Source organism: Panthera leo, chromosome A1 (genome assembly GCF_018350215.1).
Source record: "Panthera leo isolate Ple1 chromosome A1, P.leo_Ple1_pat1.1, whole genome shotgun sequence".
Lineage (NCBI taxonomy): Eukaryota > Metazoa > Chordata > Mammalia > Carnivora > Felidae > Panthera > Panthera leo.
The window spans coordinates 192496350-192513494 of NC_056679.1; the positions used below are offsets into that span (position 1 = coordinate 192496350).

The 17145-nt window shown below is 47.6% G+C and overlaps 1 protein-coding gene across 3 annotated transcripts; it reads right to left on the reverse strand.

The window, feature by feature from the left end:
* Positions 1-1269: 1269 nt before the first annotated feature.
* SAP30L (SAP30 like) lies at positions 1270-16522 on the reverse strand. Of its 3 annotated transcripts, none has more exons than XM_042948561.1 (5): positions 16321-16522; positions 11587-11709; positions 9230-9328; positions 7298-7450; positions 1270-1578 (listed from the first exon to the last, which is right to left on the reverse strand). In XM_042948561.1, exons 1-4 carry the CDS (start codon positions 16516-16518, stop codon positions 7322-7324), a joined length of 549 nt encoding a protein of 182 aa, XP_042804495.1. In that variant the 5' UTR covers positions 16519-16522; the 3' UTR covers positions 1270-1578; positions 7298-7321. The 3 variants fall into 3 exon arrangements, with proteins under 3 accessions (XP_042804495.1, XP_042804485.1, XP_042804479.1); XM_042948551.1 differs by lacking the exon at positions 1270-1578 and adding an exon at positions 1586-5188; XM_042948545.1 differs by lacking the exon at positions 1270-1578 and having other exon boundaries at positions 6822-7450.
* Between the last annotated feature and the right edge of the window lie 623 nt (positions 16523-17145).

The following is a 17145-nucleotide window of genomic DNA, read 5'->3' on the forward strand; positions in this document are numbered from 1 at the left end:
CTCTGAGCTGTTCCAGGTGGAACACAGTTACTTTCTTGTCCTGAGTCTTGGGTGTGTGTGTGTGTGTGTTTGGGGGCGAGGGTTCAGTTCAGTGGTTCCTAAACCTGGATGTGCATACAAATGCTCTAGGAGATTTTATAAAAATGGTTTCCTGGACCCCACTTGAGGGGATTTTCATTTAGTAGGATCTCATTGGGAACTTTTAACAAGTATTCTCAGTGAGGCTGAAGCTGCTGGATTGTAACCTCTGGACCAGATTCTTTATTGAGTTTAAGTCTTGCTCGGGGAAATTAAAAAATTCACATTCTTGGAATTCAGCCCTGAGCTTTTTGTTCGGACAATCTGGGATGGAGGCCCAGGAACTGGCATTGTATACGGCATTCTTAGGGGATTCTTAGCGGCGGGAAGTGGCAAGAGCCACACTTGCAAAAACGTTGGACTTCAGACGATCTGATGTTCAATATTCTAAGAGTCTATTTTGAATAAAGGGTGTCTGGTTCCTAGTGAAACTTCTGCACGTTAAGACGTGGGTTCATCCTTCCAACATGACTCATGTCTACGGATCCTCACAGGAGGTGGACTCCAGCAGAGGTCAGTTTAGGGGAAGCTTGGGAACAAAGCGCCTCTTTGAGGTTCAGTGGGTGTGGGGTTAGAGGACATCAGGCAGCCCGATGCTTCTCTGTGAAAGAATGGGAGGGCAGCAGGCAAAGGAACGGAGAGAACTATTTATGTTACACTCACATGGAGAGAACATGGTATGCAAATTAGGACTTCCTTTGCTGTCTGAAGGAAATCTGCTCAGGACTCACCTAAATAATGGCGGCCTTCGGCAGCAATCCATCACTAATCCTGTGGGCTCCCACGGACAGCTAAGACTCCCCACCCACAATGCCCCCAAAATGCCCCCTGAAAAGTCACCCTCCACACAAGGAAGTGGAATGGGAGTGGGGTGGCGAGGAGGGCAACCGCACTGTCAATGCTGTTTAAAGTTTCAGAGTTAGTATTTATTACTTCTGGTTAACTAGTAAGATGAAGACAAACATTCACTGTGGGCACCTGTGTGGCTCAGTGGGTTAAGCGCCCGATCTTGATTTCTACTCAGGTCATGATCTCATGGTTCATGAGCTTGAGCCCCACGTGGGGCTCACACTGATGGCACAGACCCTGCTTGGGATTCTCTCTGCCCCTCCCCTGCATGCATGCACTCTCTCTCTCAAAAAACAAAAACAAAAAAACTAAACTTAAAAAATATATATTTATTGCATTTTATTCCCTTTCATTCTGAGGACAGAGGTGTGCTAAAGTGGCACTAATGGCAGATGTGAAAGTCTCAGGCTTGGCTGGGCAAGGGACTTCATCCCATGAGGGCTCGGGGACCTCCACCAGCACAACCCAGTCAGCTAACCCTGTCATGAGCACGTGACTTGCCTGGGGACTTTGTTAAAACACAGAGCTGATTCAGTAGACAGTTGGCAGGTGAGGGGGGCAGAGATTCTTCATGTCTAACAAGCATTCAGATGATGGACGAACTCTAAATAGCAAGACTTTACTGTAGGTAAAGACACACCAGTCCATATCCTGTGAAAAATAAGTTTTGAGACATTTGAACATTGAGATCTTTATATGAAGATCCAGATTACCAGCTCCTCTTGTGAAATCTCAAGAACTGGGCCCACAGGGCTGGCATCCCCAAATGGCAACGAGAGGCCGGAGCGGAGTGGCAGCTGCCCTCAGGAGGGACGTGAGTTCCCCGGCTGCCCCTGCGGGCACGTCAACCTGCAGCCCTCCAGCCAGGCTACTCAAGGCCTTCGCTTTATACGTGGATAACTGCAGACCCAGACTGAAGCTCCTTGCTCAGCGTGTCGGGCTTGCTGTGCAGCATTCAGGCTCCACACTCCAGCCTTTGGACCCCTCAATCTCTTTCCACATGAGTGGGAGAGCAGGAATAAACTTCTGTGACCTAAACTTACTCGACGTGCACTGGGATGGGAAGGGGGAATGTAGGAGCTAGTAGTTAGAGTCTGGAGGAAAAACCACTGGCAGCAATCGCTGTAACTACACAGCCAGGGGCCAAATACGGAAGTGAAAGCATCTGAATTCCATGTGGACGGTCAAGGAGAACAACAGAATGTGTCTCTTGTTATTCATTCAGATCGTTTATTAAGAGTGAAAGTCGGGCCGTCCCATCCGTGTGATATTGCAACATGAAAAGTCATGTACATACTAAGGAGACCCCACAGAATGGAGAGCCTTTCAACAGTACAGAGCCATAGATTACAAAATTAAAATACAAGTGATCCCCCAAATTTGGCAGGAAACAAGTACAGTATGAGGAGGCCTGGAATGGAAGGGCACTTGCTTTTTGATAAGGCAGTTACAAAATGGAGAACAAACCCACACCCTGAAAACATTCTGATGGGCATAATGGAGAGCAGACATGTAAAACAGGGGTCCTGTATGACCCTCCGCCATTGGCGAAGATGCATTCATGGAGTGAGAGCAACCGGAGGGTTTGTGGTTTAAGACGTGAGCCAGGTGAAATAACTGATTGCAGACATTTCTACCTTAAGAAGAGGTCCCACCTTGCCCCAGACTAGACTCCATCTCAAAACATCAGATCAACTTGACCCAACCTTGAACTTGGGAACAGTCTGCAATAAAATGAAGGGACTAAAAAGGCACCCCCAAACACCGTGCTTTCCAGGCCATGACCTTGAGTTTACTTTTGTCCTTCAGTTCAACTGCCTAGCCCAGTAACAGGGGCCGGGAGGCTGGGAATCACAGGGCGTCAGAGCTGTGTCTGTCCAAGTCAGGGCCATCTGAGTGACACAACCCCAGAGGACCACATGAAAGGCAGAAGCCTGACCAACAGATCACAGAGCAAGCCCATTTTGTGAGAACTTAGATTCTAGGGCAACACTACGTCTCCCGCAAGGGCTTCTGAATCACAGTCTTAAATCATAAGCTAGAACTGTTCTCCCCTCACATTCATTGTGCAAACTCAGCTGACTGCTTTCCTAATCATTTCACACGACCTTGAGCAGCTCAGCATGTTGGTTCACAGCCCCGAAGAGATGGCCTTGGGAACCTCTCTGCTCAGTGGCCAGGTCTCAAGAATCTGAAGGCAGTTACATTAGACAGGATTTGAGTCCTGTGCAAGTCAGAGAGTGAGCAGAGCTCTGGACAGGTCAGGAGGACGAGATGTTAGTTCAGACAGTGCCATGTGACTCGGGCAAGTTGTTCTGAATTTTAGTCTCCTGTCTTTAAAATGAATGAGGGCGCACCAGCAACCTTAAAGGACTTTCCAGCTTGAAAGTATGGCACTTCTAGGACACAGAGACATGTGGTGTACCCCCCCTCCAAGGTATCCTAAGCTTCGTTTGCTCAATAAAAACGTGTGAAGAACTTGCAGAAATTTTAAGGTAGAAGCCCTCAGTAGCCGTGGAAACTTTACACTCCACAGGGAGCAGTGTTTTACAATCTTCTAGCTAAAACTCTTCCTGAGTGATGTGAGCATCTGTTTTTGTGTGGCAAGCATGGAACCAGGGTCTCACACCTTCTTAGGTTATTTTTTATCAGGCTGATAGCATCCCTTCCTCTCTTGACCCCTCCGTTAGCTTCAGCGGCAACAAGTGAGTATAACCAGGCTGATGGTGTTTCCACAACATCCTTCAACAAGAAACTAAATGGACCAATGCTGAGGGGGAAGGACAGTCAGCACACCAAAGTGTCCATCTGCCAGCTGCTCCTTTCCAAAAGATGGCTGCTAGGCCATGGGACAGCGCCAGCGATTGGGTCCTTGGCCAAGATGAACAACTCGTTCCACATGGCCCCTACTGGGGACAGACTAAGATGGAAATTACAGAGAACACAGAAAAGCCAGAGGTTTACAAAGATAGAGCAGGCTTCCCCAGGAGGTAGTGAGTTCCCTGTCCTCAGAGATGTTTAAACCCAGACTGCTCAAATCCTTGGTGGGACAGTTGTAGGCAGAATGTCAGCACCTGTGGGGAGACCGGACTGATGACTCAAAGACCCTTTCCTTACTTTTGGATCGCACCATTATAAGGACTGAGAGCCTTTAGGGGACTTCCATGAAGCAACTTTGCTGGGATCCACGGTCTGGACAGCCTACTTCAACAGACAAGGGCTCCCAAGTAAGTCCCCTGTCCTACTTTCTCCCTTGTCTACCAGCTGGTTGTCCTGCAGGATATTAACCAAGAAGTTCCCACAAAATAAGCAGCAGAAATGCCAAGGTTAGATGTGACATTCCAGCTGCAAACAATTATTAATATCTGTTCCCTGGAAGGCTAGCAGTGAATATTTAGCTATGACAGGAACATCTACCAACTTGGCGGCTCTAACACATAAGTGAAATTCCTTGTCATTTTACAATGCCAATCTTGAAGCCTTTGGTTTCAATCTTTCATGGGATTCAGCTACGATCTTTTTCACATGCTGTTGCCAACCTAAGAGTGTGTTTGCTGAAATAAGAAGTTTGTCCATTTGTTTTTTTAAAACCCTAAATCAGAGTGACATGAGTGGCAGGATGCTGACATTTCCACGTGACAACCTTCAGCGCATATGAAAGAACCACACCAGGCTGGACCGAGGCAGGCACCATACTCTTTAAGAAGACAACGTCCGCTCTGGATTTCACATTCCAGTTTTGCCCAGGAGCACCAAGAGGAGAGAAGGCAATGTTGCAACATTACAGGTGGAGAGAAGCGCAAGAGTCCTTGGCAGGTGCGTAAAAATGTAGGCAGCCAAGATGAACACTGCTTTCCCCAAACCCCACTCCTTCGGAGGGCCCCGCCATTTCCCATAGGCAGAAGCCTCCTGCGCACAGATCAAGCCATGGGAAACTGCAGAAGAGGCTAAGGCAAGCGGCTTAGTGGTTTGATGAAAGAACAGATTTCTGCACACATGAGAAACGTCAGTTCAGATAGCTTTGTCTTTTCTCTCATCTGACACGTTTTCAAAGGGTGAAAAGATACCCACGACCTCCATTTTCCAAAAGCACCTCTTCCGAGGAGAGGCGGCACAGCGTCTGGCCGAAGGTGCGAGTCTCCCCGGGGTTCTGGCTGGAACCAGAGCGCGCTTACCGATACACGTGAACAGATGGATCCTAACACCACAGCTTCTTGTACAGAAACGTACTGCTGTCTCTCCCCACTGGGAAACGGACCTGCTGTTCAAGAAACAGTGACAGGATCTACACATCTGCAATTTTCACTTACACATCAGAAAGGTACACTTTCTTGACAAGAGATGGACCTTTCCAGACAGCGGGTTACCAGTGCCTTAACCTCTAGGCCTATCTGGCCCCCCAAACTGCAGCCTGATGAGAAAACACTCCCCTTGACAAGGGGGGGGGGGGCTTGGTGTTTGATGCCTCCAAAGCCTTTCTAACTCAGCCTCTTAGGAAAAAACCCATACAAGCCACATAACCTTTGAGCCTTCCTGATGTCCACACACCAACATCTTTCAGCTACACGCAGTACGACAATTTCTACATACTGAATCTGAATGACTAAAAACACTCAGAGAGTACCTTGACGTGCCATCCATAGCCGGTGTATTAAAATAAGATCCCCTCATAGTCTAGAGTATGCTCTATGTACATTCATTTATACATATTTAAAAAGGCTGTAATCTGCTAGACGTGCATTCTGAACACTGGTGAAAATTTGCTGCAATGGAACACACTGCATTTTAGTGACAGGGTGGCCTGTCCCTGGTCCACAGAGAGCATGGCCCTCTGCCTCACAGAGCGGAGACCTTCAGAAAGTGCACCACCCTGCTTAGTGGGGTTTTGTTCTGACTTCTCTGTGCTGATGCCCAGAGTAAGCCATCTGTGGGACATTAAAACTTTCTGCCGGGCCAGGCCATCCACAGCTCCTTTTACAATTTAAGGCTTAAGAAAGAACTCACAATTGAAACTGAGTAAGAAAATGATACTTTTGACCACAGTATGTGTCAAGACGGTCAGAAATTAGAATCCAAGTCCTTTTCTTCTCTTTTTCTCCCAGCCCCTATTCACATCCTTTGTCCCCTAATACACTGATTAGAAACTTTTTCAAAAGCATATTTTTGGGTATAAAGCTTTGCCTTCAAAGGAGACTTTGGCTCTGATATAAGAAGATAGAGGAATCTGAGGTTTTGAACATTAAAAAAACTCAGGTAATTATTCATACTTAAAAAAAAAAATCATTTTAGCAATCTTTTTCCCCTAAAAGGGAGGCAAACTGCTCAGAAAAATGAACAATGGCACTGACCTTTGCGAATAGCTCAAACTCATGATTTGCTGGTGACCCCGAGCCCAGGGAGTCAAGGCCAGTCAGACTTTTTGTCCCAGAACTGGACTTATGAGCAGGAATTACATGATCCTTGGCAGCTTTCTTGGTGGTTGTGAACTAAGGATTCGTACTTCTGAAAACATAGGCCCCAGATCACTAAATATCTCCATCTGTCAAAGCATTTATGGCCTAGAATGACTGAAGTCATAATTCGTAACTTCACCCCAAAAAGTAAAGCACAGATGGTGTGCAGAGGGCTGCGTCTCCTGTGAGGGTCTCTGCATCAGTGTTTCTGGAACCTCCATGAACAGAGCTTGGCACATGCGCTTGCCCTCAAATCCTCTTGTGATGAGAAACCTCCTGCTGGTGCATCAGAACTTCCTCCGTACTCTAGAAGTTAAGTGGTGAGCAACAGAAATGGCAGGGGTCTCATTACCTAGAGGTGTGAAGCAGATGTTACGAGGCCGGCACGGTCAGTGACAGTGCAACTAGCCAACAGATACTGCTCGAGTGCCTACTGTGTGCAAGGCGAGGCACGGGGCCAGTGAGGAGGACCGCTGTCGAACTGATGTGCTGCTAAACGACAAAGCTCGCAACAAAGCGGGGGCACGTCTGTCTGTCCCCGGCAGATCCGGGTCTACCGCTCCTCAAGCTGGCTGGGCCTCACTGCTCTCCCAGTGCCACCTCTCACACAAGGCAGAGTGGTATTACAAGGTGAGTACCGAAATATTTTTTATCCCACACTTCCAGTAGAATTGGCTTAGTGCTTTGTTAAATGCTACAATACATAGTCTCTCAATCTCATTATGGTCTTGTTTTTTCAGTCCAGCAGTTGCCTTAAAAGAAAGTCTTTGTATAACATGCTGACTCATGAGAATATGATTCTCCTGACCGAAAAGATTTACAGTATTCATCATTCAAACTTCTTTATTTACAATAAAATTTAACAGTCTTTATGGGCCTAAACGTGGCAGATATCACCTGTGCATTAAGCATCATACTTTGTTCCTTGATGCGCTTCTTCCTCACTCAAGCTGCTTGCCGCCCTCCGATTTCTGGTCCAGTCTACTCTTGTTACTCTTAACCATGTAGATGAAGTAGGCGAGGGTCTCTTTTTCATTCACAGGTATGTTCCTGAAGTGTCGGCTGACAGTCTACATGAGGGAAAAAAACCAGAGTCCATTAAAGCATGCATAAATCAGGGCCACAAAATCTGAACTGTGCCAAAGAGGGAGCAGGACTTAGCTTCCAGAGCTAGGGAGGGGATTACGATCACTGCAGAACTTCCTACAGTGCTATACAGCTCAGAATGCCCTTCTTCTCCAGGGGTCTGCGGGATTTGGTTTCCAGGACTCCAAAAGCAGCCCTTTAACCCACAACACTCCCAAAGTGCAGTTCTATTTCAGTGGCAGCCAACTGTCCATCATGGCAAAAAGTCAAGGTCATCCCCATGGAGGAACAGGTTGGGACTGCTCTGCTTGGCCAGCTGCTACCATCTCCAGCTCTCAGGCCCTGGGACTGGGCAGAAAAGTGTCTTTTTAAAATTGTGTCAAATGAGAGGCGCCTGGGTGGCTGGGTTGGTTGATCTTGGCTCAGGTCGTGACCTCACGATTCTTGAGTTCAAGCCCTACATCCGGCTCCCTGCTGACAGTGTGGGGCCTGCTTGGGATTCTGTCTCTCCCTCTCTCTTTGCTCCTCCCCTGCTCATGCGAATGCACGCTCTCTCTCTCTCAAAATAAACAAACATTAAGAATAAAGTAAAATTGTGTCAAATGAATAGCCAGTTGTTCAGATGTAAGTGTTTGACCCAAGAATTCACCTAAATAGAACTGCCTCTTGAAAGACACATCACATTTGAAGAATAATCTGTCATTCACTATGCACTCCTGACATTTGGCTTTATTTTATAAGTCCTGAGAATGCAGGTCTCCTCTTGCCCCACCTCATCCCATCCCTTTCACCAGGGTGAATGCTGGAAATGGGTAACATTACCTTAAAGGGTTAAGTCTTGTGCACTATGTTTTATCTAGATGCTGAAGAAGTTTCAAGTAAAAATGATAGATCAGCAAGAAACCCCTAAAGAAAAGATCAAAAACCTATGGGGCTGTGAACTTTTAAGGAAATTTCTGATTGGATTGAGGGGGCTAGGACTGATGAAAAAAAAAAAAAAGTCAGAGAACTAGCACTAAAGAGTGGTCATCTCTGGATGGTAGGATTATATTTTTCTTTTTTTCATTTTCCCAATTTTCTACAATGGGCAGAAAAGCACATTAAGAAAAGCGTGAGGAGAGGTCCTCACACAAATGCCAATCGGACAGAAGTATCAAGCCAGGCTGTCAATATTTTAAGACAATGGCCAACAGACCATTCTCCGCCCTCTCCTCCAAATTGTATTCAGAGCTCAGGATAGGAGAAAAATTTCTTGGGTTCCATTCATTAGAATAAATGCTTCCATTACCAACATCAGAGTAGAAGAAATCAAGGAAAAAAAAAAAAAACTAAAGAAAAAAATAGCTCCTAAAGAACATGAGCAAAGGTTTTGGGGTGATTAATCTGACACACCTGATGTGCAGAAAGGACCATATCTATAAAGAATCTTACAAAACAAGATTCAAACAAATGAACAAACAAAAGCACACTCAGGACTTAGGATCAGGAGTCTTGAGATTCCAGGCTCAGTTCTGCCATGAACTTGCTGTGTGATTTTAAATAAGTCATTTCCTCTCTCTATGCCATGGTTTCTGTGATAGAAACTGGGCCTTTCCAGGTAAAGCTGTGGGATTTTGGATTGTACAAAAGAGGGACTAGGAAGTTGTTTCCAGAGCTGTGGAGGGCATTATGATCAACAGACACACATAGCGGTAGGGGGAACCAAGGTCACTGACAGAAGCACACTTCTGGCTTTCTTTTTACAGTGCAATTTGTCCACTTACTTCTGCTAACTGGGCCTTATTGAAGCCTGGTCTGGTCTGCAATTTGTAGTGTCGTTTATAACGCCGTAGAGTGTTCACCTGCAGCTGGAACAGGTCAACCTGGAGAGAAGAGGAGAAACACATTATCCATCACCTGATTAGGCATGACTCACCAGGAGTGCACTATGTGCCCAGCACTACTCTAGGAGGGGCAGGGGTGAAGAGAACTACAGAAACATCTTAGAAATGATCCACTGAGGACTAATAACTTGCTGGGAGGACAAAAAACAAGACAAAACAAAACAAAACCAAAAAACAGTGGAAACACAGTTCTGGCTGGGAAGGGGTGGTCTCAGGGGGCTCACGGAGGCAGTGAAACTGAAGCAAAGGAGAGCAGGGTTTAGAAAGATGGTAAGGACGGGGCTAGTGTAGGGAATGAGAGAGAATACCAGGAGTACAGAGAGTCATGAGAGGAAGTCATGAGAGGAAGAGGGGTCATAGGCATTAGTGACAGGTTTAAAAGGTGGGACTGGAGGGCAGCAGGTCTCAAAAAGCAGGAGCTACCATAGGTAGTAGAGGGTGATGTTCCAGGAAGATGTGTCTAGTGGGGGCTTGTAGGGAAGACTGGTGGGGGGTGCGGGGGGTGATGCTGTAGCAGGGATCAGAAATGAGATACTCGAATTGAGCTTTGGAGGCTGGTGATACTAGAGGGGGACACTAAGATGGACAGCAAAGGTAAACCCAGACAGGCATCCTGGAGGACGACAGGCCACAGCTTGGCAGCAGACTGGACGGGGAGCATGAGGAAGGACAGTGGGAATTACTGCTGTTCTCAAAGAGTTCCTCCCTAGGCTGAGCCTTCAGGTATCAGAACCCCCAACAACTCTTCAGGGAAAACTGAAAAGCTACTGTAGCTAATGTACAAATCAGCAGGTTAGGTTGGGGTCTCTGCAGACGGCTGGATGACAGAGGGAAAGGACCCCCCCTTTTTTTTCTAACACAGGAAGAGAGGAAAGCTTCACAGTCATGAGATATTGAAGGCCCAGAAAGCTGGGCTGCTTTTACCTGCCTCTAAAAGAGATGTTCTTGCTTCGGGCAGGTGGAGAGCACTTAAAAACAAAATGAATGATCAATATGAGGGACCAAAGTCCTTCATTCTTTTCAAAACATTCCTCAAACCTTTTTTTTTTTTTTTTTTTTTTGTAAAAAGCATTGAAATTGAATACATCCATTTCTTTATAAAATAATAATACTAACGCTAAAGGCGACAGAAAAATACTATAAACCAATGCTAGAAAAAGGGACACCGAGAGGGGCAGGGGAAAGGACCATATTTCCAAAGGGTTTCTCCACATCTGCAGACAAAGGCCCGCCTACTCTTTCTATTCCTACGCAGTCATTTCCACTCTGAGTGCTAACAGGCAGTTGCCTTATGAAATATTCATGTGTCAAATATTCAACGTACATTACCAACGGTTCTTCTTCTGCTGAGTCTTAAGTGAAAACAACTTAGATAGAAAGAAAAGCCAATACTGCTTCCTGCAGGCTTGCACAGGAGGCACTGGCACCTTGAAGGTTTGAGAAGTCTCAGTCTCATCGTCTAGTGCAATGGTTCTCCACAAGGGATGCTTTTGCCCACCCCCAGCCCCCCCCACTCCGCCCCACCAGAGGACACTTGCTAATGTCTGAAGACATTTTTTGATTGTCACTACTGTGGCGACTGGCATCTAATGGATAAAATCTGGGGATGCGGCTAAACATCCAATGATGTCAGGGACAGCCCTGACAGCAAAGGCTTATCTGGCCCCCAATGTCAGCAGTGCCAAGGGTGAGAAACCTTATAGCTGACTTTGGAATGGCTCCTTGGGAACAAGCCTGGACCAGGGATCAGAGCGACGGAAATCAGAGCTGGTATGCATTGACAATGCCCACCTTCATTTTGCAGACCAGAAAACAGAGGGCAAGTGACTTCCCTCAATCCGTATAGGCTCAGTCTCCACCTCTGAAGGCAAAAAAAAAGTTTAAAAAAATTTGCCATTGTGGTTGTAGTTAAGAATTTATCAGGGGTTTCTTGAAGAAAGGCAGTACGGCCTACAGGAAAGGACACTGGACCGGAGCCCCCTAACTCTATGTGTGACCTTGGGTCTCTGTGCCTGTCTGTAAAATGATGGGGCAGTGAGACTAGTTGATTTCTAAGTTTTCAGCTCTCAGATTTGATATTACCATGATTCTCTCTCGATTCACTTTTCAAACAAACCACAGCAAAACAAAGGGGACTAAAATTATTTCTGAAAACAACCAGTGGACCAGGCCAGAGATAACGATCACATTAGAATCCATTCTCCCAGCTTTCTCAAGCTGATCCTTTTGACCTTTACCTCAGGAATGTCAGTGTCGTGCTCAGGAGAATCTCCGCCATCGTCACTTGTCTTCCTCTTCCTTTTATTTCGTACACTCTGGATGAAATTTTTGTGGAAGTCGCAGATATACAGGTGCCTTACCTGATGGGAAGCAAATTAAAGTGAGAGTTGCCGATTCCATGGAAACAGCAACAGGTATCTACCAAATTATGGGGTTCTCGCCACTGCAAAGCACTGAAGAGACAGAAGGAAGAATAAGACGTAGGCCCTAATTGCTAGAGGTTTTATGTTGGGTTGTAGAAGAAAAAACCCACAAAGAGACACGAACATTACTATCACACTGGGCGGCAGATCATAAACTAAGTCCTCACTGAAGGCTAGAGACGATAAATGGTACGGATTCAGCCACGGAAGACATGCCTGTGGCTGGGACAGTCAGTGCAGAGGTCCCTGACTACAAGGGAGAATTTAGAGGTAGATAGGAAGCATTCCAGATGGGAAGAAGAGCCAAGACTTAGAGTCTCAAACACGGCTGACAAGAAGGCGTGAGGGAGACAGCCCAGGGTAGACAGTGTCAGTGAGGTGGAGATAACGGCCCACATGGGAGCACAATGAGAGTTCGGGGGTGGGGGCTACGAGAACAGCTTAGACTTTCCTTAAGACAGAGTCCCCCAAGGTTTTGGAAGCAGGGAGTGATGTGACATTTTCAGACCTGTAGGAGTTATGAATTTACAATGGGCTGGAAGGCACTGTCTCAGGAAGGAGGAGAGGAGGAAGGATGGGGCTGTGGCGACGGCAGACAGGACTTCCTATTTTCACACGGACAACAGCTACTACTGTAGGATGACGTCTCTCTGAACAACTTGATTTCTGTGTATCAGAATTATACTTCTTGCATCAGCACACCTCTGGTCCACAAAGAGAAGTGGAAAGGTGCAGAGATTCTCATTCTCCCAGAAGCCACATGGAAGAAGGTGGATGCTACCGCTGATTTTCGAATGCAGGCTGGAGGCATAATAGTAAGTGAAGGCAGCAACAGCAGCTAAGTAGTAACGTGTTTTTACTGAAGAATGTAAGTGCCAGGGTTGGCTGGAGGAGACACTCAAAAACCTAACAAACTAAATGCCTGTGTAAATGAATTGGGGTTGTTGACACTGAGGCAGATGTCACACAAATGTTCTTGAGGGACTTCTGAATTTGAGTTTATTCCTTCTTTTTTTTTTTTTTTCTTTCTTTTAAGTAGGCTCGGTGCCAGCATGGGGCTTGAACTCACAACCCTGAGATAGAGAGTTGCATGTTCTACCAACTGAGCCAGCCAGGAACCTCTGTTCCTTAAATTCTTTTATTTTTTATTTTTTAAATGTTTACTTTATTTTATTATTTTTTTAAATTTATTTGTTCTTATTTTATTTTTGAGGGAGGGGCGGAGGGACACAGAGAGAGAATCCTAAGCAGGCTCTGCACTGTCTGCACAGAACCCGATTTGGGGCTCGAACTCACGAACTGTGAGATCATGACCTGAGCCGAAATCAAAAGTCAGATGGCTTAACTGACTGAGCAACCCAGGCACTCCTAATTCTTTCCTTCTTTCTTTCTTTTTTTTAATTTTTAAGCTTACTTACTTATTTTGAGAGAGCAAAAGTGAGCATGAGCAGGGGAGGGGCAGAGAGAGAGGGAGAGAGAAAATCCCCAGCAGGCCTGACGCAGGGCTGGAACTCATGAACCATGAGATCATGACCTGAGCCGAAATCAAAAGTCGGACGCTCAACAGACTGAGCCACCCAGTCACCCTATTCCTTAAATTCTTAAAGATAAAAGTAAGCTGACAGGAAACCAACATCAATTAATTCAGGTCTTTTCACAGAGAAAATAATGAAAATCGCTTTGCAGTCAGATGAACAATCACTTTCATGTGGTTGGGTTGGGGAGTCATGAGTACTTTTCAGTTTAGATTGTGACCATATCTTGCAGACAGCAGGTGTTCAGTAAGTGCAGTCGCACCAACAGAGGCGTCCCTCGCATCTAAAAACAGCTTAGGCCAGCAAAAGCCACCAGTTACAAATGGTTACAAATTGGAGTAGCTTTGCCAGAGTCAACTCTGTCAAAGGACTTTCAGTTACAGCATGTCGCTGTCCCAAAGAATCCCTCCCGGTTGATGTATGGACCACGGGGCAAGGTTTTATCAGGGAAGAAAGCACACTCACACCCTACTGTCCATCCCTGATAGGAAGCTGGCCCTCATGTTAGCTAGTTCCATGTGTAAACTCTGAGATTAAGCAGCTTCTCAAATTCACAGAGTGCCACACTTGGTAGAACAGGCCGCAGAGGTGATTTCCCGAGCTGTGGCTGGGAGATTTCAGGTCAGGACACTAGAATAATGGAATCCTGGATGGAAGAGAACTTAGCAATCACCCGTGTAACCCCGCTGGCCCTGATCAGAGAGAAACAGAAGCCACACAGATGGAGTTATGATCTGGCCAAGGTCACTCAGACCTTCTGATCCTTCACACAGGTCCTTTCCTACCCCAACATTTTCTTTATACTGTTCTCAACTTCACTTTTCTCCAGAATAAAGGAGAAATATGTCAATTGGAGGAATGTTTGAAAACATGTTATATGTTAATAACTCATAGAACACTGCCAATGTCTACATCAAATGAATTTGAACTGCCTGAGTTGGACTTTTGGTGCTATTATTTTAAAAGGTTCTCTGCTAGACCCTTTTACAAGATAAATAGTCCTTATTTCTCCTTAACCATTTTGAAGTACATACTGGTTTTCAAAAATTTCAGAGCTCAGTGGCCTTTGGGGGCTACGGGTTGAGGAAGGAGGGTGCTAGCAAAGGCTCTAGTGTTTTTCTTTTCCGTTTCCCTTTCTGCAACAGCTAAAATTTCTTGTAACACAGCAGTTACTTAGAATTGAATTCCTGCCCAAGCCTGTGAGAATGAAACAGAATCCCCTTCAGAAATAATGATTGCACACCACCACCTTGAAACAAGTTGTGAGTGATTCCATCTTGAAACACTACTCCTCCAGAAGCATTACTTTGGGGGAACTCTGGTGCCAGGCTCAGGATGCCTCTTTTGTAGACACTGTGTGTGAAAACACCAACGTAGCTCAACACAGGTTTTCCAGTGGGGTCACCGGGTAAATGGAGCCCCCCCGGTGGCAGCATCACAATTGTTCAGATGTCATGGCATCCAAGGGTTTAAAAGAACAGGAAATTTCTTTTTTTTAAGGATTGGAAAATATTATTATTATAAGCTGCTCAAGTAAAGTCGCCCAACCACCTACACAAAAGGTAGGCAGTGTTTCCAAGAGGATGAATTCACTGCTGTTTTAGGATTAGGCATTTCACTTCAGCATGTGTCCTAATCTGGATCTCTAGCCAATTGTTTGCCCTCAGATGAATTTCTTTCATTCATCCATCCATCCATCCATCCATTCATTCATAGAGATTTGTAATAAGAAAAGCCATTAACTCACTCCCAGCCATTTTTTAAAATAGCATCTTTCCATTCAAGAGTTGCAAATATGTATTGTAGTTGTTAACTTAAAAAAAACTTGGGGGTGGGAGGGAAGAGCCTGGAGAAAAGGGCAGGGAAGATATTTTATTTATTAAGACTTAATCAAGGCTTATGCATGGTGCTTGGAAGTAAATCAGATAATGGGTTTTTAAATTAACCAGCCTCTCAGTCACTGTGACACTTTGGCACTGTCCTTTCCTATCTCTGGGCCTCAGTTTCAGCTGCAAAACCCGAAGTAAAAAAGTGGCTGCCCTTTCAGTTTAACAAGCAATCTATGATTTTCCCCAACAGTGGAATTTTGGTCCTAAAAAAAGAACGGATGTTAACCACCTGAACTTAGCTTGTCTACCAGAATATTAAAACCCCCCCTTAACTCATTTCCAATTCCTAATCACAAGGCAGCCACTTAAGGCTTGCAGCAACAGATGTCAAACTAAAAAGTTCTTAATTGGTTGACAATAGGCACATCTTTAGAATTGTTAACTAGAAGTGGTGAAATCACACAGGAAAAGTTTCCCTATAATTAGGCACAAAACACAGGGTGATTCTAATCAAATTTAAAGCCCCCTTCCCTAAGAAGTTACTCCTAAGAAAACTGATTTTCTTCCTCCTGGTCACTTGGACTGCAGGAACCGCCTCCCAAGACCTGGTCTTGGCCTTATTTCTGCCACATCCTTGAAAAATCCCATTTCCCCACAGCTGCATGCAAAGCAGCGAGCTCGATGACCCTCTGCAGAAGCCGAGGCCGCGGCAGGGGGGAAGTAACTGCCACCTTTCCATCTCTGAAGGAATAACATGGTTCCGAGAAGAGGAGAAGTTAAAGAAGAGCTGGGCCCCTTCATCGCCCCCTCCCCAACACTTGCTCCTTCGTGGGCCAACAATATTAACCCATGTCTCCCTGCTCTAAATCAACACAACAAGCCCTAAACTGTTGTCAAATCTCCCCAGGAAGGAGAGGTCCTCGGAGCCCCCTCCCCCCCCCCCCCCCCGCCGCCCCCAGTCTCCCGGATTTGGGCAGAATCCCAGTCGGAGCCTGTCTGCGCTGAAACGGCCTTTGAAATCCCGAGTGCAACTCCCCACCCAGTTTGCAGATAAAGGGCTGCGAGGCCCAGGGCGGGGAGGGCCCCGGGGTCCGGCCCTCAGCCGGGGACAGCGGCCGGAGGACGGCGGCGCGCGGGGACCCAGCCGGGGACAGGGGCAGGGGCAGGGGCAGGGGCGGACTCACGCTCTTGTCGATGTCCAGCTTGAGTTTCTTCTGCGAGATGCTCTTCTGGACCCTCTTGCTGAAGGAGGCGTTGCCCGCGGGCCGGACGCAGCGCTCGCCGTCCTCGATGAGGCAGCAGCTCTGGCCGTAGCCCGGGGCGGCGGCGGGGGCGGCGGGGGGCCCTTCGCGGCTGTCCTCCTCCGTGCTAAAGCCGTTCATCTCCCCGCCCCGGGCCGGCCCCTCTGCGGGAGGATCCCCAGTAGGCCACTCCGCGGCCGCGCGCCCCGCGGGGCAGGTCGCCGAGGCCCCCGCACCCGAGGGTCCCGGAGTCCGTCTCCAGACCAGGCGCTGCCCTGCCCCGCGCCCAGGAGGCCCGGCTCTGCTACGCTGCGCTCCGGCTCCTTCGGCCCCTGGCCCCGCGCCTCCGGAAAGCCCCTTCCTCCCCGCTCGAGGCCCCGGGGTCGGTTCCCGCGGCTCGCAGGGCCCCGCCGGGGGTCACCCGGAGGCGCCTTCTGCCGGGGGCCCAGAACCGTTACCCTTCGGCGGGGGCGTCCGGGAGGGCGTCCCAGGAAGCAGCCGCTCCCTGGGGACTCCGGGCCCGGCTTGCCAGGGGGTTTAGAGGGCCCCCGCCGGCTCCCGCCTTCTTTCGGCTGCGGGGCAAACTCGCCGCCGGGCAGCTCCGCCGGGGTGGCACGGCCTCCCCGCGCGGGACCCGGCCTCGAACCCGCGGCGCCCGGGCCCCGGGGCGCGTCCGGCTCGCTCCACCCCTGCAGCCGCTCGGCTGCGCCCCGAGTCCCGCGGCAGCCCCTGGGCCACCCGGCCGCCGCCCGCCCAACACACCGCACC

Coding starts and splice junctions, on each gene's coding strand:
- SAP30L (XM_042948561.1), bottom strand. CDS start 16,518: ATGAACGGCTTTAGCACGGAGGAGGACAGCCGCGAAGGGCCCCCCGCC. Junction 11,710..16,320: donor AGCTGGACATCGACAAGAGC/GTGAGTCCGCCC, acceptor GCTTCCCATCAG/GTAAGGCACCTGTATATCTG. Junction 7,451..9,229: donor ATAAGGCCCAGTTAGCAGAA/GTAAGTGGACAA, acceptor TCCCTCATGTAG/ACTGTCAGCCGACACTTCAG.